At 40.6% G+C, this 27,690-nt stretch overlaps 1 protein-coding gene across 6 annotated transcripts in view; it reads right to left on the bottom strand.

Annotated features, from left to right (window-relative positions):
• Nucleotides 1-27,690, bottom strand: part of DCTD (dCMP deaminase) — a 68,128-nt gene that overhangs the window by 5,312 nt on the left and 35,126 nt on the right. For 3 of the 6 annotated variants that reach the window (XR_010987207.1, XR_010987208.1, XM_068137028.1), the window contains exons 1-5: nucleotides 20,324-20,447; nucleotides 15,512-15,623; nucleotides 14,038-14,173; nucleotides 3,933-4,049; nucleotides 2,315-2,411 (exon numbers count right to left, since the gene is read on the bottom strand). Coding sequence is in view for 4 of the 6 variants with exons in the window: in XM_068137028.1 (XP_067993129.1) it covers nucleotides 2,315-2,411; nucleotides 3,933-4,049; nucleotides 14,038-14,173; nucleotides 15,512-15,623; nucleotides 20,324-20,358 (497 nt within the window). In the remaining 2 variants the exon portion in view is untranslated. Of the gene's footprint in view, nucleotides 1-2,314; nucleotides 2,412-3,932; nucleotides 4,050-14,037; nucleotides 14,174-15,511; nucleotides 15,624-19,706; nucleotides 19,926-20,323; nucleotides 20,448-27,690 lie in introns of those variants that run through there. The other 3 variants (XM_068137030.1, XM_068137031.1, XM_068137029.1) reach the window with 2 other exon arrangements.

Below are 27,690 nucleotides of genomic sequence, written 5' to 3'. Positions count from 1 at the left end.
GCCTCTGTGTTCTTCGACTACTGGAGTTCATAAATTACCCAGCAGTCAAAGGGTATTTAACAACTTAACTGCAGGTGAAGGCATCATGTTTCCAGGGCTTGGATTTTTGTTCATATTTATCTATATTCCAATCATTGTTTATTTACATATACAGGTGCACATACATATAGCCATACAAGTATTTCCATATCCTGTATGTGTTATACACACACATATATATATGTATATATATACAAAATATATTTTGATAAATATTTTGATCATTTATTTTTTTCCTTCCAGGTTCTCAAAGAACACTTTCAAACTTTGCCTCAGTATATTAAAATACTTTTTGGCTAGGGGAATATGCAACATTATGCATCATACTGGGGAAAAAACAAACTAGTTAATTGGGAATCATTTAAAAATTGTAACGTTAGAACTGTAAAATTAATACTGCCACAAAATCTTTCCTTTTATTATGATTAGAGCATCTGCTACTGCAATTAGCAAGGAAGGTATTTGGGGACCAAGCATATATTTTCCAGTCTACCAGTAAACAAAGGATTATGCAAATACTGTGGATTTAGTGCCTAATTAAGCTCTGCAGATCAGTTCAAGAGATTCATTAAGTACCACCTACATCCCTAACAATCAATACAAGAATGAGGAACACTCAACACAGAAAAGCACATGCTGCTGGCCACAGAAACTAAATACTTTGTCCAGAATAGCAATCTGAAACACAAGAAACACTTCTCACCCTGGAAAAGTTACAAGATTTGACTTACAAGAGAATGATTTATGCTTCTTGGTTAAACAGACTTAGTAGACAGGAAATACACTTGATGTCGAGAAAAAACCTCCAATTATCAAAATCAGGTAACCACAGAATCACAAAGTCATGTAACCATGAACAACCTATTTTGAAACAGCAATGAGGACAAAGAGTCCCTAAGAACAAAGAGCTGTGATTAGTCCCTAAGTTAACAATTGTTGGCATAAACTGGTGGCTATTGCAGTTAGAAGGTTTGGTTAGGAACTGTAAAAGAATGCATGAATGATCATGAGCATACAGATATATGACGAAACCAAATGTAACATTTAGTTGCCTTAAGCTGATTATAATATCATTATAATAAGGAAAAAAAAACTCCTCCTAGCTAGAAAAGTCCCCTACTCCTAAAGCCCCATATGCTTGGAGCATAGTTAGTGAATTTAGAAATAGTTGCACCTTTAAGATGAATAAGAAATAAGCTAACCAATATCTAGGTAGCAGGTATTAACTTCAGGCACAGCTAATGCTGCACATTTCAAGCAGTGTGCTGGCCTTGTGGAATTACCATCTAGCACCCTATTCTGTGCAGAACTGGAACAAAACAAGTATCAGAACTCTGTATGTTGATTTGGTTTTGCACACTAGATAAAGAACCCGGATTTGGAACAACACACTGAACAACACAAAATCTCAAAAACTGCTGTATTTTCTAATGTATGTTAGCCCAGTAGGCAACTTTCATCCTAAATGTTATATCAGAACTGTTATGCTTGCAAATTTTTCAGTCTTTATATATTTATATTAGTACTGCAATTTTTTTTAAACTTGCAAAGCCTCTTGGAGTGCCTAACTAGCCTCCCCCACACCATGTTACTGCTATCCATCAGACTGTTGAACAGATTGTCTGTAGGTATCTCCCTTAGTGTCTTTAAAAAACCCACTCTTTAAACATTTTTCTTACTTTCTTACTTTAAGGCAAATATTCCAAGTTTCATCCTGTTCTCACAAAAAAGCTGACCAAAAAAGACCAGACAGTTATAGGAACTGCAAATTGATTATGGGTGGCTCAGCTGACACCTTCCCAAATTGACTGCAAAAATACCCAAACCCTGAGGTTTCAGTAAGGATTAGGTAATCCATGAAAAAAGTCAGCTGGTCATTTCAGTCCAACTTGTATGGTCACAGGATAATTCAGATTGTAAGGGACTTCAGAAGATTAACTACTCTTAACATCCGCTCAAAGCTGGGTCAGTGATGACTCCCATGTGCAATGTAACAACCATCACATTTGCAATTTCACTTGCAATCCAGGAGTAAAATGAGTATCCCAAATGGACCATTTTCTCATACAAATATTATGAAATTGAAATTTACCATACATAAGGCAAAAAGAATGGTGCAACAGTCTGTACCTTTTGTTGGCATACAGAGAAAGCCATCTACAAACACTATCACAGAATTTACACAAAGCAAGGAAGAAAACTTTTGCCCTAAAGCTGGTCTCTCACACATAATTGTCTGTCCTTCACAAATAGGGTTAATGCAAAGTTCTCTTACCTGTATATAATACCTGCTAAATCAAACATTCGCCGTGCAGCTGTCATCTCCACAGTGTCATGATACTTGTCAGACATAAAAATAACTTCCTTTATGCCTATATAGAAAAGAAAGAGTTAGAATTACACTAAAAGTAGAAGTAATGTCTGATGCAAAAAATTAGAAAGGGCAGCACTCATCCACATGCTCTAGAACTCCTTGGCACACCTGTACTTGCCACAAAAGAGTACAGACTGTACTTGAGAATAAGGCTATGGAATGTTGAACTGTTTTGGAAGGCAGTTAATTCAAAAACAGTGGAGAAAATATTTTTCTCCACTTTCACCTCAGAAAATCAGAACCAAAATCTCACAGGCAGAACTGCAACTTACACGGACTAGAAATGAAAATTTTTGCAAATGCAACTGAAAACTTATCTTTCTACCTCTCTAATATAGATAAAATTCTTCACAAAGAAATGCCAAATCCTATTCCCCTTCCAAAAACCCATAGCTGTTAAAGAGTGCTTTTTAAATTTTGTTGTTTTATAAGCAACTCTCAGTTCCAAGTTCAAATCCTCATGAAGGCAAGCTGTCTCAAATTGTTGAATGATCTATGCCTAAATTACTTAGGTGGGGAAGAAGCATAGAGGTTGACCCAAGAGAATTCACAAGCTTTTCAGAGCCTATCAACATCTTACTGTATTTACCAGATAACTTGAGTATCAATACATTGCAATTTAGTGCTGTCCTAAGTGCATAAAGGAAAAAGATGAGTGACTACATTGAGAACAAGCATCCCATCTACCTTGAAGAACATTTGATTTTGATTCTATAAATAGAAGAAATGTAGTGCACATACAGAATACCGTCATCTTTCCTCCTTCACTTCTCTTCATTTCAAACCTTATTGATCAAAATAAAGCAGCATTCTCTTTGCTACTTTCTTTCTAGATTCCTGTGGCCATCAGTGGTGAGAGAAACACCCCAGAGCAGCAATCCATGCTAGGACTGCAAGACTTTGCTCAATATATGCTACCTTAAGCAGAGATTTTTATGTTACCAAAGCCTACTGCAGATACTGACTAATCTGAGGAAAAGGAGACACATTTAGGCCAGCACGCTTGCTGCAGTGGCACAGATTTATAACAGTTGTAATGAAAGACATAATTAAAGTAGGATCATAGAAGTCTTATGACATTTATGAGCAAAGATATTTTAAAATCTTCAAATATCTACCATGCATCACATTCAAATTAAAATTTCATGTATATACTCCCAACAGACCTTTTGTCATGCAGAAGTTTATTTCTTTCTGCCCTACTCTATTCAATGTGTCAGAGCACAGTAAAATTGACAGTAATTATATGCAAAGCCTGTGTTGTTCTTTGGCAGCTCCTGGTCTAAGAAGTTACAAACCTAAATTAGAACCACAGTTAGAATCACAGAAGATGCAATTAGCACTGGAAAATTTTGGCACCATTCACATGCAAAAAAACCCCACAAGTAGCATCTTATGAAGTTGACAGTGCAATTAATTTAGATCTAACAGCAGCAACTTAACATCAAATGTATCCATAAGATACCAACAAGCAGGCAGCACTGCAACCCTGACAAATCAAGCTGGCATTACTCCTTACCTGCTTGGATGATAAGCTTTGCACATTCATTACAGGGAAATAAGGCAACATACATGCTGCAGCCCTTCACATCAGCTGAGTTTTTGTTCATGATGGCATTCAGTTCAGCATGGCACACTGATTTAAAAAAAAAAGAAAAAGAAGAAACCATTCATAATATCATTCATTAAAATCCATCAAACTAAAATAAGCATTACAATATAACTGCTCACAATCCTTTCAAAGGCAAATGGCTTGCACAGCATGTCATAAAGGGCAGACGAAGAAATAAAAGCAGAAATACCAAGATCAATGAAGGTCAATTGTTCTGACCAGGCTGCCAATTAGCAATGATATCATTAAGCACATTAGCATTGCCATTTGCTAACACCTATTGCAGGCAAGGAAGATGTAGGCTGTGGGCCAAGAACTTGCAACCACCCTAAGTGAAGCCATGTCTCACAGCTTCACAACTCTCTGGAGTATCTAATTGCTGGCATAAACCAGCTCATTTATGTGTCTACATGCACAGATAGGAACAGTCTTACGGTTATAAGAGCGCCCTGTACACTCTTAAAGGCAAGAGAACTGCAAAGTAAAACTGAGCAGCTCTGTCCTCTGGGTCTCAGAATGGTTCAGTACTACAGCATGATTCTCTCACACCCAGAATACACAAGACACACTCAACCATAAAAACACCCCAGCTTTAATATTAAAGTGAGCTTACTGCTCATATAAATGTGCCAGACTTCCCAATTAGGAAAACAAAGTCCTACATTTCTCCATGGGTTTGGGATCGGCTGGGTGGCCTTATTCCACTGTAACCCAATAGCCTTCTCCGGAGAGATCACACCTTGCTAAGTTTTTATGCTGTACCCATCAGCAGATTATCTAGTGTGTTACCGACAGAGGTGAGAACAGTGCAGTTTCTGTGTCATCCACCCTGAACCTCTGAAAAAAACATTAGGATCTCTGCAAGAACTTCCTGTTTACTCCTAGGAATGACAGCAAGCTGCATAATTCATATACCTACCTACTAAGAAACTGCCAGCTGCCCTGACTTTACTTCATAAACAGGTGCTGAAGTATGGTGTGCATTTGAGCTCATTTTGAGACATGCAGTAGCAGACAACACTAAGAGTTTTTCCACTGCTTGTTTGGAAGAATGGATTAAAAAGAAAAAAAAGCACCACCAAACAAACAAAAAAGGACAATTTTCAAAATTCAAACAAGTGAAGTTTCACAGCACAAGTTCATACTCATAGTATACTTGCTACTACAGACTGGCCTCTGTGTGAATGATCTCATCACGTAAAGAACAACTGAGTGCAGTACCTTCAGCACTCAGGAATCCTCACTGAATGGAAATGTTTTCCTTATGTGCTAGATGTCTATATGGAATTTTCTATGTAACAGCTAATGCAATATAAATTTACAGCCTAACTTACAGCACACAAGCTTTCCCATGTTGACAAGTCATGAAGGACCAAACACTAGCAAAAGAAAGCTCAGGACTGACCTCTACAAGCAGTTCCCAGCATGCAGTTCCATGACCATGTAGCCCACATAACTTCTCATAACCAATAAAGCCAGAAACATTTTATATTATTAAATTAGGAAACTGTGGCAGGAAATTATTTGTTACAAAATTAAAAAACAAACAATAAAACAAGCCCCAAGCATCATCACATTAAGGGTTATGTTACAGTTACTGCTGTTTCAATTGCAGCTGAAATGATGATCAGGCCCAGTCAACAAGGGTTTATGAAGGGCAGGTCTTGCTTAATCAATCTCATCTCCTTCTCTGACAAGGCAACCTGCCTGGTGGATGAGGGATAGGTTGTTGATGTCGTCTACCTGGACATTAGAAAGGTCCTCGACATAATTTTCCACCTTATCGTCCATAAGAAACTGGCTGATCGTGGCTTGGACAGGCACACGTTTTAATGAGTGAAAAACTGGCCAAACATCTGGGTCCAGAGAGTTGTAGTAAATGAAATTAAACCCAAATTGTGGCTAGTTACAAGTGGTGTTCATCAGGGCTCCACACTGGTGCCAGTTTTGTTTAACATCTCTGTCAGTGACTTGGATGAGGGGATTGTGTGCACCCTCAGTAAGTTTGCAGACGGCACCAAGCTGGGTGGCACGTTGATCTGCTGGTGGGCAGGAAGGCTCTGCAGAGACATCTGGACAGGCTGGATAGATGGGCTGAGATAAATAGCCTGAGATTCAACAAGATAAAGCGTTGAGTGCTGCACCTGGGCCACAACAACCCCAAGCAATGTTACAGGCTTGTGGAAGAGTGGCTGGAGAGCTGCCCAGCAGGGGAGGCTCTGGAGGTGTCAACTGACAGCCGGCTGAGTATGAGCCAGCAGCGTACTCAAGTGGCCAAAAAGGCCAACAGCATCCCCGCCTGTATCAAAACCAGCCTGCAGGCCTAGGGATGTGATTGTCTGCCTCTACTTGGCACTGGTGAGGCCACACCTCAAGTACTGCGTTCAATTTTGGGCCTCTCACTGCAAGGACATGGAGATGATGGAGTGTACCAAAGAAGACAACTAAGCTGGTGAAGGGCTTTGAACACAAGTCTTAAGAGGAATGGCTGAGGGAACTAGGGTTGTTTAGTCTGGAGGAGGCCAAGGGGAGACCCCATCACCCTCAAAGGAGGATGAAGTGAGATTCAGGTTAGTCTCTTCTCACATGCAGCAAGGGACAAGACGAGGAAATGGCCTTAAGTTGTGCCAGGGGAGGTTCAGGTTGGATATTAGGAAAAATTTCTTCACAGAAAGGGTTATCAGGCACTGGAACAGGCTGCCCAGGGAGGCAGTGGAGTCACAGTCCCTGGAGGTATTTAAAAGACAGATGGATGCAGTAATTAGGGATATGCTTTAGTGGTAGTGGCTTAACAGTAGGGGTGGGATGGCAAGCTTCAGGTGAGCAGTTGGACTTGATCTCAAAGGTCTGAAATCTTTCAGCCTCAACAGTTCTGTGGTTCTAAGGTCACTGGGTCACTGTATTTTAAACATTCACCATTAATTGTACAAGATATACAACTATACGAACCTGTATATGAATCAAGTATATTGCTGAGCTGCACTAATTTTATGTAGTCATCACAATAAATGGCGGGGGGGGTGTGTGTGTAAAGAGGATGGAATGAAAAAGAGTGTCATTACTTTTGCACACAGAACTAGGTTGTGTCAACAGGACAGAAACATCACTTTCCTTTGAACAATAGACTTACAAGCTAGGCAGCAGTCTAAAACTTCTACAGACTTTGAACAACAAACCTCATCCCAAGCAAAACCAAGTTCAGGCCAAAAGTAAGTCACAAAAGATAATCAGCTGGAGCAAGGGAAAAGAGAAGTTTTGCCTCCCGATCACCATAACACAATCTGAAGAACAATTACAACTCTCCAGTATGGAAAGAAGTCAGAGAGACAGTAAAAAGTAAGAGAAACTAATCATTCCAAGGCAAGAAGTACTGGGGTCTCCAACAAACCTAGAAGGCTTTTGTTTCAAGAGTAAAAGAAGGTAGGTGCTGTAACCTAACCAAGTATTTCTTACTGCAGTTATTGCAGAAAGTAATACAGGACTAGATGTTTGCATTGACTCCAGAAGTAATCTCTCTCCTTCTAATATGTCTTCTTATTTTTAAAATTTACTGGTCTAATTAATACAAAACCATTTTGGCTCAGTCACTGGAACCTGGAAGAGTATTCTGGGGAGCTATCATTACACACCTTTTGTTTTATACATTTCTCTAGACATCTGATACTGGCCCCTCATTTTTCTTGTAGACCTTCCCAGCACTGTACAGAGCACTACTAAGAGACAGAAAAAAATAAAAAATCAGAAGCCCAAAATGCCTCTTGTTAATAACTAAGTAATTCACATTTGAGGTGTTACAAAGTCTTCTAACCTGTTAAGCACTTCTACTAAGAGTTACATACTGTTCTCTCTCAGACAATGTTAACTTAAAATAATCTTTCACAGGTGCACAGTATTTAGAACTGTGAAAACTGTATTTAAGTAGACTAGTAAAACTAACAATTTTTACAATACCCTGGGGGAGGTGGGATAGTGTTTTGGGTTTTAAAAAATAAGTAATATTCACATGTAGCCAACACAATACTGAGTCTGCAACACTGGTTTCCATTCTGAAAAAGTGGCTTGAAAAGTATTCTCAAAAGGCTTCATTAGCCGAAGAAATAACCATGCAAAGTTAGTGTGTGCCCTGACATTCTCACTACCTGCTACTATATTCAAGAGAAGTGGAAAAAAAAGCAGAGAAATGACTGCTTCATTAATGGCAGTATTAATTGCTAGTGTTTCTCTTGTCATTGCATACTGCTTTGTGTTGCATTCATCCCTAAGTCTACCTGCAAATAATACCACCACTTACCTTATTAACGGTCATTTTTCAGGCTTAACCACTTAATATGAAGATGATTTTAGCAGGTTGCACAGTCAGTAGTACTTTTCCCACCCACTACAAGTGTTCTGCCTGCCTTTCAAGTGGTCAGACTTTGTAAGAACCACAGGACTAGTCAAAGTGTTTCTTAGTACAGTTTCAAGGCTTCCATTCCTAACAAAGAGTTTGAAGTAGGGACTATGGCAACATGACACCTTTTAAGAATCAAAGGAGAAGCTGGGAGGAACAACCTTTCTATGTGATTGAGCCAACAAGGAACTTTGAGGAATTATGTACTAAACATGGTGTTACATCTGAAAAGAATTAATTTCAGTGCATACAGATTGCCACACAGCAAGTTTTGACCTATTTATTAACGTAAAGTTTTTATACTGCCATGTTAACCAACCTGACAACTATGAGTTCCCAATACAACTATATGGTAATAGCATGGCATTCATCAGCATAATGCTGGTACAGAGATGGATACAGGGACTTCTGCTGTTTGGCCCACTTCTTCTCAATCTTTTGGTAAAAGCTTCGCTTTTTTACGTTCATCTCTGTCCACCCCATTTTTGTTCAAACTCCATCTACCAGATAATCCTTTACTTGCTGGACCCTGGATGCTGGACACACCAAGGATCTCAGAAGGGTCTGAAATATTATTTAAAAGAGTGGGGGCTGGGGGCTAGAGTGGCAACCACTGAAGACAGTGGTGGATGGATGCGGAATTTGTAGAATGACAATAATCTTTCTTCAGCCTTTGGGAAAGCGTAGGGATGGTTGCTGGTCAATGCACTAGGGGATGGCACGACATCAGCCATTCCTGCTGCTCACTTCCTTGCTTTGCATGATGGAGGAAGAGCAGTTGCTGTGGTTAGAGCAGAGAGGCAAAAATAACACCACCAGTCTTCAGTGGAAAGTAGAAGTGTTCATTCAGACTGCAGTCTGAAAAAGGGAGCAGCGCCAGCATTACTGTTTTCTTCTGTAAAAAAGGAGAACTGGGAAGTGAAGATGAGAAGCACATTTATGAACATCACAAAAATCTGCTGGAGTTAGACCAGAGAAGCTGTTTGCAAAACCTTAGAAACACCAATCCACCCCATTTCTCAGTTTGTCCCAACCTGTTCCGAGTTTGTTCTACTGTCAGCAGAACAAAGCTGTCTTTTAGCAGGCAAGCACAATGAGAGAAACTATTCTTGGTCTTTTCAAACCTCTAAACTTTCTAAAGATTTGATGTATGACATCAGCATCTGACTGAAATCCATGCAGGACAGGAGTGCGTGGCTGCAGGTGGAGACCGTCTCCTATAGATCCTCTTTCCAGCTGAATCCTCAGCTTTGCAACGGCAATTGGAGAGAGAGCACCACACCTCTCCATAGTGCCTTCTCAAGTTTTGTGCTGTCAAAATAACTGCTTCTACAAAAGTAACATTTGCCTGAGTATCTTTGAATGATCATCTCTCTAAAAAACTGACTAAAAGCTCATAATCCTAACATGAAGAAATGTTGGTAACAGTTTGTTTCATTTTACACAGCAGGTACTGTTCAATTAGAGCGTACTTTTTGCCACAACACATTTTATTGTATCTGAACATGTATAAATATTTGTAAGCATATTTACTCAGTATTTTCTCTATTGCTCAGAGGTTTCTGAATTTGCCAGTCATTTTAAACTCTCTTAATTAAACTAGTTGTCAAATGGATGTTCTTAGATTACAGTGGAGACAAAGGGCATAACAGGAGCACAGCAACTAGCATTAGTGGGAAGACTTGCATTAATAGGAGAAAAATGCAGTATTTTTAATGATTGGTGAGAGGAAATTGAGCATCATCAAATCCTTGGATTCATCAGAGGGCATTCACTTCTGACTCAAAAGACAGAATGTTTTCTAATTATTAAGAAGTTCCTGCACATGGTACTGAGCACAATGCTTCAGGAAGAGCTTTTAATAATGTCTTAGTAAAGTAGGTAATCAATACCAAAAATGGCACTTTGCAAAACACTTAGTGCCCTCTGACATAACAGGGCTATACTACTAAACTGTTCAAGTACACACTACAACTAGAAGGAAAAGGTTTAGCCTGCTTTAAGACTCTTACAAGGAATGTGTAGTATCTATACAAGCAAACCACCACTATTCCTGCAATATCCAAATGCCTTGCAAACAGCTGCATCTTCTAAAGTGAGCACTACCTACTGTATTTTGATGCTTTCTTTCAGCAGCAGCTAATGTTACACTTAGATATGGGCAAATACAATTTTTTCCTTCAAGCATAATCCTTTCCCTAACACTGAGATGAGCAGATGCATCCTTGGGTGTGCAGGTTAGATACGTAAGCAGACTACAGCAGACCTAGATAACTGAGATACTCAAGCCACAGTAAAATTTAGGAGTGGTAGGATTTGTTTAGCCTTACAACAGAAGTTCAACAAGTTATTGTTACCAGTAAGTGAACAGGAGAAGTGGGGTAAGGAGGAAGGGTTAATCACAGTGGGTGAAAAAAGGCCAGAAAGAACAATGCTGACACACACAAGAATGTACAAAATAGCCACAATTAAATGAAACAGTGAACCTGATCAATATTGTAGGGTCAATGTATCCAGCTGTTCTGCTGAAGCTCAATAAATTTATTGTAGGATTATCTAACACACTTCTGCACAGATAGCCTCTGGGTCCAATCTCCTGCTACATCTATACTGCTAAACACAGACAGGGGCAGGGACTGATCCTTGGCCCTAAGGCTGTCACAGACTGGATCATGTTCATCTTACTCAGAGCTCCACCAGCACTACATAGCACTTGGCCCTGGGTTTCCTCAGGGCTCCACATCTCAAGAGTCCCATGGCACCACATAACTTGTTTCGCATGTCTCAGTTCAAAGTGCATAAAGAAGTAAGATGACTTTTTTGCAGCCCACCGGCAGGGTATTTCTACAGAATGAAACAGAGTATGCCTTGTGTATCCCAGTATTGCTTGAGGGAGGCTGCTTAAGTATACCATCTCAGTAGTCTTTGCACTATAGGCCTACACAGGATGATAGTTTTCTTGCAGCCTTTTTCCACCCTGACCTCCGAAGCAGCCTTTGCATGAGCCATGGGCAGAGCTATACTCAGGCTTTGTTCTGCAGAAAGCTAGTTAGAGTGGTCCAAAAGAGATAGGATGTGAGCCATGTTTATGCCTAACCTGCAACCAGGTCAGCATTCAGATCCACCCCCAGCCCTTTTCTGTAGTACTGCAGATGCATGAAGTAGCTATGAGAGAGACCTTAGTGTGGTGGTACATGCACAATTCCCATCAGCTTTACATAATAAGCAGCATTGCAGCTCCAGCGATGAAGGGGTCAGCATTCTTACTGTAAGCTAACAGTGCACACAGCAAGACCGAGCCATCTCTGAACAAGGCCGTCAGGAGAAAGCAAGGATAAGAAGTTCAATTTACACAAATTCTGTGTTGATTAGCAGAAGTGGAAAGGAAAACATGACAGTTCAATGAGATTTTAACAGCCATTCTACGTGTGTCTGCATCTACCAGATTTTTTTTTAAGCAGATGATTTTTTTTTTCTTTAATACATACACAATTGTCTGGTCTGTCAACTGTGCTATCAAAAGTAATAAGAAACTGCTAGAGTTTAAATGATCTGTGAATTACAAACTAGGCTGTTTATTCATCACAGCAGTCATTTTATGTTACAAAGTTGTGATTTTTTTTTAATGAGGTGAAGAGTAGGATTCCTGCGGGGGAAGTGGTTAGACCAACTCCTGTAAATGAACTCATCTCTCCAAGTTGTTAGATCTGGCTAGTGTATTTTTTAACATGTCATGTATTACAGATTTTTACTTTATTCTGCATTTTTTTGAGTCAAAGTAAAAAAACAACAACAACAACAAAAAAACATATAATTAGGTTGTCTTGTACAAAGATTCCTTACATATTCATACAGCATTTTTAGTTTCAACTGGTCAGCTTTCAGCTTACATTTGAGTGCCTGAAACATGCTCAGGTTCCAGAGACCACCCACTGATCTTAGTTCAGAACTGAGACCTTGCAGCAGCATAAAGATTCAATGAAAATCAATATTCTGTTTTCAGTACTTTACATTTAATCAATGGGCTAACACTTGTTTCCTCACCCTATAAATAAAGAGCAGTCATACCGAGTTGCACGATTATGGTACCATCAATATATGTAAAACAAGGGCTTCTATGCTTTGGAACAGACTTAAAATTTGGCAGGAGCTGGCCCTAGTATGGGTAGTACATCTCTTATGAAAAATAATACGAAACTGTCTCAAGCTTAAGAGCTAATGTGAGAGGTTTAATAATAAATTGATGCAGTGAACAAGGAAAAAGTACTGGGGTTTTAAAAACTCAAATATGAAACTGATGAATTATGTGCAGAGCCACTGCACATCATCTTTCACTTCAACACTAGGGGAAACCAGAAAATGTAATGCCAGGGGTTTTATGAGAGCTCTGGGTGAACACAGGGAATGAAAAAACTCACCCAAGTCTAATTTTTGTATCAGACCAATTGTTTGAAGTTACAAGTGAAAAACTGTTAGGAGGCAGGGATAAATACTGTAAAACAGTGAATGTCTCTTTGCAAAAGCTAAACTGTCATGCCCATTTCCTCCCCACCACACCATGCAGAGGGATGGGAAACTTTCTCAGGGCTCTTGTTCAGTTTTGTGATTCTTTCTTCTGCAATTCCTGCAGCACTGGATGAAGGAGCTCCTAATAACCATTTTTCCTATGCCCACAGCTTCTGCTGCATTGGTCTCATCTTACAAAAGTGCAGCAGGAGCTGGTGTAGAAGAAAGATGAAGGACAGAAATTAAAGAGAGCATACACTCTCTGCATCCTTATCAGTCCTAATCACAGCTCCTCCCCAGCACAGAATCATAGAATAGTCCAGGCTGAAAGGGGCCTCCAAAGATCAGCTAGTCTGATCTCCCCGCAGTCATCAAGGACATCAGCTATTGCAGGCCACAAGGCCAAGTACTTCCACACCCAGCAGAGAGATTCACAAAGCACCCCTCAAAATAGGCCTGCAAAAGACCAAACTACAGTGCCTGCTGCAAAGGCAAAAATAGGATCCAAAGCAACACCCAGACACATTTACCATGAAACTACCTGTGGTCTTCATTGCTTTGCCCATTTAGTAAATGTGAATTAAATAAGAGGCTGAAATAGACATTGACAGTCATCTCACCACAGCAGTACACACAGTAATGCCAAAATGGCATCACAAAATGCAATTACACAATTCAAGACAAAATTCATCTCCTTCATAATACATATTGCCTATGCCATCAACACCTGAACACTGAAATTTCCCACTACTGCAATTTACAATTTTAATACCTGTATTTTAGACCCAGTTGTTTTGCATATGCATGCTCTGTACCGTCTGTGGAGATGAACATACAGAAGCAGCAATCACCTGCACAAATTGCAACAGTGTGCTAATGAGATGCATTATATTTACAAGTTTTCACTACATGATCCAAAATAGCTAATCATTTATGAACATATTTCAGTCCTTCATATAGATTGTTTTCATTTGGCTTCAGAGCTGTGATTTTTCTCCATAAGCGCACACTAACAAAATCAGGCGAGTGAAAGAAAAACTGATTGATACTTTACCAGCTGAATTTTCATACATATAGACATGAAGAGTCTGACCTGTCAGCCACAAGAAGCCTTACCATAAGGATATTTTGTGTCTAGTCTATGTGCTGCCGTTCTTGTCCAGGGTAGTACATCATCACTGCAGCCATTAGGCATCCCATTATATCCAATTCCCACAATCTTGTTTTCTGAATTTACAATGCAAGCACCAACCTAAATAAAACCAGATGCAAATAAAAACACAATGCAAAACAATGTATCAACAAGGCAAGACTTGAAAAGTGAGTCCTACAATGTTTTTTAAGAGACAGAAGCTTCACTAGGTCATACTATCTAGTAAGCAAGGCTACAATTGTACTTACCTGGTGGAGCTTTAAAATAAATTAAGAGCAGATGCTACCCCTCTGGTCATGTACTCCCCATCCCAGTCTCCCAGCACTGTTCCCTGTCCAACTAAGAAGTGAACCCAGTTCAGGGAGCAGAACCGGCACTGAATTAAAGTCTACTAATCATAATTTTTCTGTGAGTTAAACTCCCCAAAAGAGCTTTTCCAGCAACAGCAAAAAAGAACAGAAATGCAGTATTGTTGACCTAGGCAGAGAGAGGCTCACAAATGGTTGTGGCTTGTTCACTCAACTGTGCACCAAAACATTAGACCTTTCAACTCCCATCCTCTATCACTTCAAGTCTACACTGAGACCCCTCTTAAAGCATGAAGTTTCTCACTTTTTAAGTTTTCTGCCCATATTTTGGATATACTGAAATAACAATATTACTGATTTCAATTCACATAATGTGTTTATCAAACAGGTCTTGAGTAACAAAAAATTAGCTCTAAGTGAGTAACTTTCAGAGATCTAAGAGCCATGATGTACAGCAGCCAGCAAGTTAACTGGACAGTTAATGTGCATTTTACTCCCATGATTTTTTCCCTGGGATTTGCTTCCTGAATGTTGTTACACAAAGGAAGACAAACAGAATGACTGGGTTCTGCAAAGCAATGGGCAAAGCAATGAAGACCACATGTTGCAGGACATTAATGAATTGTCTCACACTAGTATTCAACAGAGGCATGTGAAAGAAGACACAGACAAGCAGAGAGGGAACCTAAGCAAGGAACCAAACGAGAGGAAACTCCAGTCAACACAAGAGCAAACAAAAGGGAATTTTTATACTCCTACAGGTGAGGAAAAGGAACTTGTAAAATGCTGTGTCTTAAAAAAATTACAGTCTAAAACTTACATTAGTTTTACCTTTCCCTAACAGTAACTGTATTTACTGCAAAAAAGGAGAGAAAATGTGTGTGCTATTTTAACCTCCAGATGAAAAGAAGATTTACTAAACTCCAAGCCACAAATGTACACAGAATTATACACGAGGTCAGGCCCAGTAAGAGAATTTCTGTAACAAAAGGTGCTGACCATGTTAAAAATTGAATAGCTATATACTGAAATAACTTTTAATAAGAAATCCCTGAAAGTGCTACATGTGCATATGATGTGATGTGCTATATAGATTAGGTTATGTTATTCTCACATCTTGCCCTCTTACCTGAGAACTTGGATCCTTACTTCTTTGTGCTGACAAAAAAGCTACCGCCATAAAATATTCAGGCCATTCCAAATAATCCTCTCGTTTTGTGCAGGATGCTTCATTGCTGGAACTATAGTTTATGGAAAAACACAATTATGAGACTGGACTATTTTAATGTGCACAAGTTTTAAAGAATCAGAATCTGGCTAAGACCACCACACATTCGCTAATATTTTAATAGTAAAACCATCAGTGTTATGTGCTTTTCAGGAACTTATATATGCAACACTTCCTTTCAGGAATAGGCATTCAAGTGAGGTTGTAAATTTCAGTTTTAGATAAGAAGGCTGAGCAATTCAGAGCACTGAGCAATTCAAAGACAGAGCAATTTATCCTTTAGAGATAACACCTTGTGTATTTCTAAGATTCAGGTATATCATGTACTAGCATTCTTTTCACCCAAACAGCAATCTTTTTTATGATGACTGCACTTAACTGCAAGCCTCTAATCTAACCTATTTTGTACTTCTGCCTACCACAAGTGCTCAGTAGATTTCCATGTCATAGTTTCCTGTGCAGTCATTTGTTTCTGCCCACACAACTACTGCCATGAGTTTGCCTCTCATTACAGCACACATTAGCAAAAATCTGACACCATTCTGATAGTCCCCTGCTAAGTTACTCTTATGTCCTATGGAAACCTTTCAAAAATTGAGAGGAGATTGGTTCAAGAATTTTTCCCTTAGATATAATGTACAGAAGTGTCACAAAACATTCCTTCCCTGCACAGAGGGATTTATTTGGCAGGAGGTTGGGTGGGGGGGGGCGGCGAAGTGATACACCATTTTCTCTTGCCTGCTTATAGGTGAAAGACTGTTCAGACAGTGCAAGACATAACAGGGGAATTTCTGTACTTTTCAGCACAGAGGAAAGACAGGCAAAAAAAACCACCAAAAACCTCACTCTCTCCCCTATTCCCTTCCAACATATTTAAACTTTTCAAATTTCAAGGAAAATATAAAATTCAAAGACATATCCCCAAACTCCCACTACTTACTACTACACTTTAAAACCAAAACAATGGATCACCACAAATACAGTAATTAGCCTATCAAAACACAAGGGGCATACACTTCTGCTACTCTTATCTACAGGTTAAGACAGTGATACCCTTCTAGTAAAGTACAGAGATGCAGAAAAATTCATCACAAGTAACTGTGAGCAGCAAGACATCTCCTAGCAACACTAGCATCAGGACTTTCAAAAGACAGCTAAATAAACATTAGAAGACAAGTATTTTGTCAATCATTGTTTCTATAAGCAAAATCATGTTTTAGAAGCTCACAGTTAGCTTGTCATAAAGATGTTTCACTATTTGAGTGAAGACAATGCCCGCACATGATAAAACTGTATTTTAGAAATCCACAGGGTGCTATTTACCAAAGATAAATTGATACTTTTGAATAGTTCAGATATGGCACATTACAAGTTAGCAGTTTTGCCTTGTTCTTGGAATGAATGGCGATGATCTTTAAGGTCATAATCCCAATGTTATGCAGGAGAAACATACACTCTTGCTGTAACCAGCACACCTCTCTTACACTTCGACATTTTAAGTAGTGCCCACAAATCCATTGTCAAAGCAAACACAGAACAAGTATGGGATTGAGAGTGCCTAAATTGGCTTGAATGATGGTAACTAAAGGATTTGGCCTATATCCTACTAAGAAAAAAAAACGTTCAGAGAACAAGAAGCTCACAGCAGAAAAGAAATTATACATGCTCTCCCTCACCTCTCCGTGCCACGTGCAACTTTGACAGGTTAACTGAAAGTGTTTCAGCTAATTTGAGTGATTATTTAAAACATCTCCTGAAAGCAGATTTACAAAATCCGAAACACCATCGGACTTTAAATGATCGGTTTAATACATTCCGGACTACCTGACATTCACGGGGGTGTCTCTGGAGAGTCATGCTACACACAACACAGAACTAGATCGAATAAAACATTCTAGGGAAAGGGCTCCAGAATGACAACAGTACTCTGAACTGTGAGATCTCCTTTTGTTAAACTATTCCCTAGCAACTCTATTTATTCAAAACAACAAAAGCTACTATTTACTTTTCTCATAACTACAGAACTGTATGTAAGTGGAGGTCCCCTAGAGTACCAACTTAACAGGGAGAGGAGTACATCTGAAAAATGAGCAGAAGGCTTACATCAAAAAGAACATTAAAAAAACCCTTACTCAATTACTTCTACTTAACATCACTGTGTTTGGCGAGATAATTCCCTCAACTCAGTGCACAGGAATGCAAGAGTGTGAAATGGGTATAAACCATTTAATTTCTGATTGAGCAGAAGCCAAGGCCTTGGCTAGCAGTCAAGCACACAGAGCATAATTAAGTTTATGGATTTGGGGCAGCTGATCATCTTCCTTACCCTTAAGTTCTGGAATTGCATGAATGAATGCTACTCTAGAAAATAGTACAGCTAGCTGCAAAATGAGCAATTAAGGCTTTCCCTTGTGATAACTCAAAAGAACTTCTGAAAAAAAATAATAGGAACTAAAAGCCATGAAGATAACACTGCTCAAGAAGCAAAAGGGGAGAAAAAAATCCTTAAATTCTAGAGCGATTAGTAGCCTGTAGAAAAGTCTGCATAAACAGCATTTCAAAGGAGCATAGAGAAAAAGATTCAGCCATTAGAGGACAGTGCCTCCCTTTTCAGTTCTTTTTCATTCATCTAGGCTCCAAGGAAGCTGTAACACCATCTGAAATTTCATTCAGGGACTGAGAAAAAAAAAGAAAGGTCTATCTAAATAAAACATTTAGTTGAGAATCCTAAATCAGGATCTTCAAATCTTTTCATAGGACAATTCTGATGATCAGGTATACAACAATATAGTACATATGGAGAACTGGTGGGTATTCATGAAGTTTTTCCTCTGCATTCTTATCTCCGATAATGGCACCTGCACTGTAGCAGGTATTTGCCCCAGTATCAAATACGGGAGAAGAGACTGACCTCCACCTCACTACAATCACTCGAGAGCCTCCTCTTCTCCAGACTAAATAATCCCAGTTCCCTCAGCTGCCCTTCATAAGACTTGTGCTCTCAACTTTTCACCAGATTTATTGCTCGTCTGAACAAGCTCAAATACCTTAATGTCCTTCTTGTATTGAGGGGCTCAAAACTGAATGCAGTATTCCAAATGCAGCGTCATCAGCACCGAGAGGCACTATCAATTCCCTGCTACTGTGGGACAAACTATTTCTGAAACATGTCAGGATGCTTTTGGCCTTGTTTGCCACCTGGACACACTGCTGGCTCATGTTCAGACAGCTGTCAACCAGCATCCCCAGGTCCTTTTCCAGCAGGCAGCTTTCTTTCCAGGCACTCTTCCCCATGCCTGTAATATTGCACGGGGTGGTTGCGATCCAAGCACACTCAGCCTTGTTAAAAACTTCATACAACTGACCTTGGCCCACTAATCCAGTCCATCCAGACATCTCTACAGAGCCTTCCTACTGTCTCTGTAGATCAACACTCCCTCCCAGCTTAGTGTCATCTGCAAACTTACTGAGAGTGCACTCAATCCCCTCATCCATATCACTGATAAAGATATTAAACAGGGCTGGACCCAGCACTGAGCCCTGGAGAACACCATTTGTGATGGGCTGGCAGCTGGATTTAACTCCATTCACCACCATTCTCCAGGCTTAGCCATCCCAGATAATTTTTACCCAATGAAGAGCACACTTGTCTAAGCCATGAGCCACCAGCTTCTTTAGGAGAATGCTGTGGGAGACAGTATCAAAGGCTTTAGCAAAGTCTAGGTAGACAACATCCACAGCCTTTCCTTCATCCACTAGGTGGGTCACCTGGTCATTTTGGGAGAGGGAGAGAAAAATCAACACTTTTTTCAGAAAAATGATACTCTGTGCACTGAAAACAAACTGTATTAGAATTTTCCTCAGAGATAACACACCAAACCTATGAAGATTAAAACCCTGTAAAGATACCAAGCCCTAGTTGAGCAATGTAAGAGTGTTTCCCTTCACTGAATGTAGTTTGCTTTTACAGCACCACTTCTTTAATTGCATATTGCTCACACCCATCTCCAGTTCAGGAAATTATGCATACAAGATATCCTACGTGCTCTTCCTCCGATTTTTTAAAAACAAAACAAAACAAAACAAGAGGCCATACCATCACCTCAAGGCCTTCAGAGGCCTCCAGAAACACCTCCCTGCGGGGAGCTGGCGTTTCCATTCCCAAGACTGCGCCGCCCAGGCCGACCCCTCCGCACCACAGAGCCCAACGTCCACAGGGAGCGTGGTGCGCGGGGAAGCTGCCCAGCTGCTTTTCCCGTTCCACCCTGCGCCGCTTGCAGCTCCTGCCAGGGCTGAACCCACTGCGCGGCTGCCCGCAGATACCTGCTACCCAAAAAGCAGCCGACTGGTCACGGGGCAGCTGTCGCCGCTCTGCTCTGCTCACACCGGGAGCGGCCGCGTGGCACAGGCCGCGGCCGGTAGCACCGCGGGCCCGTCCGCGTGGCTACCGCCGCCCGCGTCACCCGGAGTTCAGCCCCGCGGCGGAAGCGGCCCGGCCGAGGACTGAGAAAGTTTAGTCGATCAGGAAAGTGAGGGAAGTACGGTGCTAGCAGGGGAGCGACCGCCGGCTGGCGCACTGTAAGGGACTAGAAACGGCATCAAGCAGGTCCCCCAGCCCCACACCCGCGGCCCCTCCCAGCCGCTGACTCCCTCAGCGTAGCCCCGGGCGGCAGGGAGACGAGCCCACGCGAAGGCCGGGGCCACGCAGCGTACCCGTTAAGGTGACGGCTGGGCTCGTGGCCGCTCATCCCGACTGCCTTGGCCGGTTGGCGCCAAAGCGGGAGCAGGCGTGGAAAGGGGCGGGCGGCTGCGAAGGGCGGGAGCTGCCCCGTTGCCGTGTAGAGCTGCGGACCCGGGATGAGGATGGGTGAGGTGCGGCCGGCGGCTCTTGTTTTAATGCACGTGCAGCGTCCGAGAACTGATCCCGCTGACCTGGGGGAGGCCATTTCCGCCCCTGAGCTTCTGTGAGCCTCCGCGGTAATTTTAAACGAGTTATTTTAATATGTGCTCGAATTTTCAGTTTCCTGACAGATCCTGCTTCGAGCATTGTGCTTTGACTCGAGCATGCAGGTTTTCTCCCAGTTGAAGCTCTTGAGTTAAATGCTATTTATTAAATGTTAAAATGTCTAAAGGTTGGGTTTAGTTCTCTGGATATGAAATTGATGAGGAAAGTTTGTTATAGTTTATTAATACCTCCAGCTGCTGCCAGGTTTTAGATGTTTCCCAGGATGCTTAGGTAGCTGTATATACAGCACATTAAGTGCAAAATAAGTGTCATAATAATATTAAATGCTGGTATGGTGTGTTTTTCTTCATTCTGTGAGAAGATGCCTACCCTGGCTGGCTGGTTGCCACAGGGGCCTGTCTTTATGGAAGCACTCATATGGGAGCAAGGTACAGCTGTTCACTCTATGGGGCACCAGGTGAGGATTGCCCAAACCCAGCCATATGTGTCTGATTCAGTTCCCACTGGAGGCAGTGACAGGTACAACTGTCTCAGTGAGAACAAAAGAAGAATATTTGTCTTCGAGAGCATCCCCAAGAGGGATTTGTGAGCACAAGCCATGCAGCTCACACTGCACATGTGCTGCACCATTGATCTAAATTTGGTCAACAGACCTTGCTGAGACAGTGGTTTCCTGCAGCCTGATCAAAATCTTTATCTGGGAAGATTCTTCAAGTTGAGGAATAAAGGACAGTTTTTGGAAACAGGGCACATAGTAGCCCCATTCCAGAAGCTGTCTCTATAGCTTACTTATCTGCACATGTGTGCAGATAAGTAAGGACACCAACATGTTCAAGAAGAGAGCTAAGTCAAGGAACCAGCCATGCTGATAGTTTTCTTGAAGCTATGCTAGAAGAGAGAATCTGTAGTAATGAAAACAGAGGAATGAACTACTAATGTTTTCATATTTAAATTGTTGTATCAGCTAGCATTTTTTTTTAAACTGACAAACCACCAAATTACTTAATTTCATAGACACTCCTGTTCATTTGTAACCAGAAAGCTTGGCAAAATCAGCCTGTTAGCATTTCAAATGACAGGTTTTCCAGCCTTCAAAGTGGGAAAACATATAGTTATTTCAGTTTGCTAGACTTCTACTATCACAATTTCGTCTGGACAACAAATGTTCATGTATGGTTAATGAACGAAAAGGAACAATTTAAATGCAAGAAAAGAAATTTAATGAAGGTAGCACCACTCAGGAAAGCATAAGCCTGAAGGTGAAATGGAGGGCCTGATTATGGTTGATCACGAAGAGAGTTAAAGAGCACTCATTTAATTAATCTGGAGAAAAAAAATCAGTGTAATTCAGTTTTAAAAGTTTTCTACTATCTATATATGTATTTCTGCACTCTTGAATTATGAATTTAAATTAATAATGCTACAATTATGCATGCCAAACTTGTAATTTTTCGTAATTAAGATTCCAAGGGCAAACCATAACAACTACTAACCTTTAAAATGCAGTGCTTATATGCTGATCATACACAGTGAATGATGGATTTTCTTGTCTGTGAACACTGATAAGGAGTTCTTGCAAGCTATTCCTGTCCTCTGAATTTATCACATTCCCCAGCTGATATCTATAAATCAGCCAGAACCACATTCACACAATGGACCTGATTCAAAATAATACAATCCCCCATTTCTCAAAAAGGAGACAAAGACTTTTGCTCCCTTCTCTTTCTCTCCCATCGTACAAGAAAAAAATATACACTGCAAAAGAGCTGCTTATATTATTAGCAATGAGGTTTTCAATTTTGAAGTGCAGATTTCAACTTTCTATAAAATTACATAAGCATTCTTAATGAAATGCAAGACTATTTTTGCTATGCTTAGCAAGTAAGTTTCTGTAATAATTTGAAATTGCTCTATTAAGTCCAAACATGTATGATTTTAAAATTTTTTCATAGATTCATAGAATTGTTTCAGTAAGAAAAGACCTCTGAGATCATCGAGCCTCACATAACCTAACACCACCATGACCATTAAACTGTGTCCCAAAGTGCCATGTCCTCACGTTTCTTGGACATGTCCAGGGATGATGACTCCACCACCTCCCTGGGCAGCCTATTCCAGTGCCTGATCACTCTTTCTGTAAATAAATGTTTTCTAATATCCAATCTAAACCTACCCTGCCACAGTTTCGGGCCATTTCCTCTCGTCCTATCACCTGATACTAGGCAGAAGAGACCAACCCCCACCTCACTTCAGGCTTCTTTCAGGTAGTTGTAGAGAGCAATAAGGTCTCCCCTCAGCCCCCTCTTTTCCAGACTAAACAACCCCAGTTCCATCTGCTGCTCCCTTCACCAGCTTTGTTGCCCTTCTCTGGACAAGCTCCAGCAACTCAAAGTCTCTCCTGTAGTGAGGTGCCCAAAACTGAACACAGTATTTGAGGTGTGGTCTCACCATTGCTGAGTACAGGGGTACAATTGCTTGACTACTCCTGCTGGCCACACTTTTCTTAATACAGGCCAGGATGCTGTTTGCCTTCTTGGCCACCTGGGCACACTGCTGGCTCATGTTCAGATGGCTGTCTATCAGCACCCCCAGATCCTTTTCAACCAGGCAAATTTCCAGTCAGTCTGCCCCAAGCTTGTAACGTCGCATGGGGTTGTTTTGACCCAAGTGCACTCAGCCTTGTCAAAAACTTCATACAGTTGACCTTGGCCCATTGATCCAGTCTGTCCAGATCCCTTTGCAGAGCCTTCCTGCCCTCAAGGAGATCAACATTACCAAATTTAGTGTCATCTACAAACTTACTGAGGATGCACTCAGTTCTTTTGTGGAGATCATTGATAAAGATATTGAAGAGAATTGGCTCGATACTGAACTCTGGGAAACACCACTTGTGACTGGCTGCCAGCTGGATTTAACTCCATTCAGCACCACTCTTTGGGCCTGACCATCTATCCAGTTCTTAACCCAGCAAAGCATCTACCCATCCAAGCCATAAACAGCCAGTTTCTCCAGGAGGATGCTGTGGGAAATGGTGTCAAATGCCTTACGAAAGTCCAGGTAGACAACATTGATAGCCTTTCCCTTATCCACTAAACAGGTCACCTTGTCTCTATTGATGGAGATCAGGTTAGTCAGGCAGGACCTGTCTTTCATAAACCCATTCTGACTGGGACAGATCACCTGGTTGCCCTATACATGCTGCATAATGTCACTCAAGGTGACCTGCTTCTGACACCAAGGGCAGACTGATATGTCTGTAGTTCCCTAGGTACTCCTTTCAGCCCTTCTTGTAGATGGGTGTCATGTTTGTGAGTCTCCAGTCAGGTGGGACCTTCCCACTTAGCTACAACTGCTGGTAAGTGATGAAAGTAGATTGGTGAGTGCTTCCACCAGCTTCCTCAGTACCCTTGGGTGTAAAGGTTGTTGACTTCTATTTTGTTCTTCCTCAAAAAACAGGCTAGCAACATTCAGCATTTCTAATAATAGAGCAGTGATACATTGTCCAAGATAAAAAAAAATTGGTGGAATTCTAGTTAAGAGACTATAGTGCTGCTAAATTACACATTTTCTGGAAACTTTGCTACAGTTTGAGTTTTTCCTCTTATTTTTCAGAATTACACTGAAAACCTCTCTTGTGGCCAAATTGTGACTTCTCTCTTGACAATGTGGTACGGAGGTGGTACTGACATGACAGCCTCTTTCATCATACATATATCCAATGTAAATTTTGTGGTTACAGATATATAGAGGAAGTTTCACCTGGATTACATGAGATTTAGGCTTAGGGTTTAGATTTAGGGTTGCACTGAGGGCTGGTAGCTTGACTTGCTACAGGTGTGGGGCAAAGTCCCACTGCCTGGTATATTCCACAAGACTTCTCTGGCAGTTGCCTGCTTTGAAAAAGCAGCAGCTCCTCTGGATCTTCTGTCTGAATCCTGCTCTCCATTAACTGTCTTATACTGTGATCTAGAAACTCATTTGCGCCCTTCATCTTTCTCAGGACCCTTCAGATCTCTATGACAGAACTGGAGTGCATTGACTCAAAGCTACTGTTAAAACTGGCATGCACTCAAATAGGTGGAATTTCTTTTAATTTTGTGTCTGACACTCCAGCCCTCTCCTTACACGTCTCATTAATTTGACAGAAGGAGGGTGTGTATGAAGAAGCATGGAGTACTTCAGGTAATCTTTTCTAAGTTATTTTTGTTTGTCTTTCATTTCTTAGGTGAAAGTCCCAAGCACGGATTATCACGACCTTGCTGTACAGATGTCAATAAACAATCTGAGCTGATTACAAATATTTTAGATGCTCTTATTAATGAGAAGTGATAGAAGTTTGAAAGACGTGCTAAATATATAACCATCTGTCAAGATGCTTATATTTTCAGCTTACTGCTTATGACATTTCCACATCTTCTACCTTTTGTCACTTTTGATAAAAGCAAACTAAGCTGAGTTTGGTGAAAGCCCAGGTTTCAGACCTCCTCCCTACTTTCTTGCTGCTTGCCAACAGACTCTTTTAGCTTTGTTGGCAAGCGAGATCTCTCCCCAAATATAGCATGTGCGTATGTTGTTATTCAGAGAATAATGTTTGCTATTTGCCAGGACATAGTTCTGGGCCCCTCAGTTTAGGAAAAATGTTGACTTGCTGGAACGTGTCCAGAGAAGGGCAACAAAGTTGGTGAGGGGTTTGGAACACAAGTCCTATGAGGAGAGACTGAGGGAGCTGGGGTTGCTTAGCCTGGAGAGGAGGAGGCTCAGGGGAGACCTTATTGCTCTCTGCAACTACGTGAAGGGAGGTTGTAGGCAGGTGGGGGCTGGTCTCTTCTCTCAGGCAACCAGCACCAGAACAAGAGGACACAGTCTCAAGCTGCACCAGGGGAGGTTTAGACTGGATGTTAGGAAGAAATTCTTCATAGAGAGAGTGATTGGCCATTGGAATGGGCTGCCCGGGGAGGTTGTGGAGTAGCCATCATTGGAGGTGTTTAGAAGGACACTTGATAGGGTGCTTGGTGCCATGGTTTAGTTGATTAGATGATGTTGGATGATGGGTTGGATGCAGTGATCTTGAAGGTCTCTTCCAACCTGGTCTGGTCTGGTCTGGTCTATTCTATTCTATTCTATTCTATTCGACCACCCCGAAATCAGTCTCAGAATTTAAGGGAAAAGTAAAAAGAAATTACTAATGAGGTGTTGTCTTTTTCTCTGATAGAATTAACTTTTCAGGAACTAAATACTAGATTTGAATAGAAAGACAAATAAATAAATATAAGTCTTTATATCTTAACCTCTGTCTCTTCTCTGTCTTTCAGAGAAGTACTGTTTGCTGACAGGATAATTTTCATAGTTATGGAATGGAATTCATTTTTAGGTAAGCCTCATCTTCCAAGTATTTTTCCAAACAGGAATTTCTACTTGAATTAAACATTTCCTCTACACACACCAAGAACATTCAACTGTGGGCATAGGCTGCAGTTCTCAAATTCTACAGTTAATTTAGTCAAGAATATGAATTTATAGTTTCCTTGATGATCAAATTATGTTTGTTTCAATGTCAAGTGTTGTTCGGTGAACACTGTCCTACTGATGGAACCCCCTCACTGGAAGACTTAAAATGAGTTAGCTGCAGCGGCTTCTTAGTAAAACAGACCATTAACAGACTGCAATAAACTGTTAGATTTTTATACTGTAGCATTTTGTACAGGGAGCATATGCATTTCAGAATTGCCACTGCAGTATTAACTTTAGCACATAACTCTTTATACTAAATAGCTTTGGAACTACTTAGTTAATAAAGATGGTAAGAAATGCAACTTATTAGCAGCCTTTGATCAAAACCAAATAGGATGGTATCATGGTAATTTTGGTGCAGGTGAAAGCCTGTTGCAAATCCAGTGTTTTCAAACTCAGGTGCCAAAATTCAGGACATTAAAATCTGTGTAGATGCCTACATTTTCCCAGGTTTTTAAACACTTAATGCCAGAAAGTCTTATGCATTATGAGTATCTCTCACAGAATGGAGCCAACACTAAAGTATTTCTATTATTTTCATGTCATGATGGAAACCTGTCTTCCCTATTCTTAGATTTCAGTGGCTTGTCTATCACCTTACCTTTCTATAGTGTCTGCTCCTTGAAAAATACAATCCTTCCCAGCCAAGTCAGTGAGTATTCTGAACATCACATTCTCAGTCTTCCAGACTAAATGATCTCTGAAATTCACTAACTCCCTAAATCCAGCTTCTCACCTAAGTGAATAGCAGCTGGAGTATTCTCTGAGAGTTTTCTTTTATTCGTACTTTAGTCTGGCTGGGGTCACATGAGTACACAAATAATTCTCTTTACACAGTCTTTGGTTCCATTTTCAACACTACAACTATTTTGCATTTCACCTAAAATTATTATGAACATATGGTGGGTTTCCTAATTTTGACAGTTTTCTTGTTTTATTCATACTGACAGTTCTAGTTATAGTCCAGTGCCCAGATCACCTTGTCATTTCTTTGCTGTCAGTATATTCTCCAGCTGGGTGTGGTCTTTCTGTGTGTTATTTCCTGATTTTTGATTTTTTGCAGTGTATGTCTCTGACCAGTTCTCTACTTTTGAAACTCCTTGTTCCATTCATATCTGCCCTTGCAACCAAATGCTTGTTTTATGCAAGGTAGTAAAATTGGCAGGACAAAGACAAGTGGTAGAAAAACAGAAGATATTGCATATGATCTTTTTTCCTATTTCTATCCAGAGCTGGATATCCCAGATAACCTTGCTAGGTTGTCCTGTGGAAAGTAAACTGGGACATAAAGTCTCAGAGTGCAAGTCTTCTGGCAACCCTAGTGTTTTCTTCCAAAATAGGAATTACCTTATTTGCCCACCCATACTAGTCATGACCACAGCTATTCCCTAACTAGAAGTGGGAAATTAATTTTCTGCTTTGAGTAAAAAATTTAACTTTCTTGATATGCTGCTTCCTTTCTCAGCACCTGCCTGCATATTTCACAGCTTTCTATTTCTTCGGTTACCTTCCCCTTATTTTTCAAGGTTATTTGTAATTTCTAAGAAGATTATTTTCTATTTCCATCCCTTTCAATTTGGCATGATTTTCCTGTCTTGATGCA

This window comes from Melanerpes formicivorus, unplaced genomic scaffold, assembly GCF_026170545.1.
Source record: "Melanerpes formicivorus ecotype bairdi unplaced genomic scaffold, bMelFor1.0.p_v2 SCAF_4, whole genome shotgun sequence".
NCBI classification, from domain to species: domain Eukaryota; kingdom Metazoa; phylum Chordata; class Aves; order Piciformes; family Picidae; genus Melanerpes; species Melanerpes formicivorus.
This window is presented reverse-complemented; position numbering and strand designations above follow the sequence as displayed.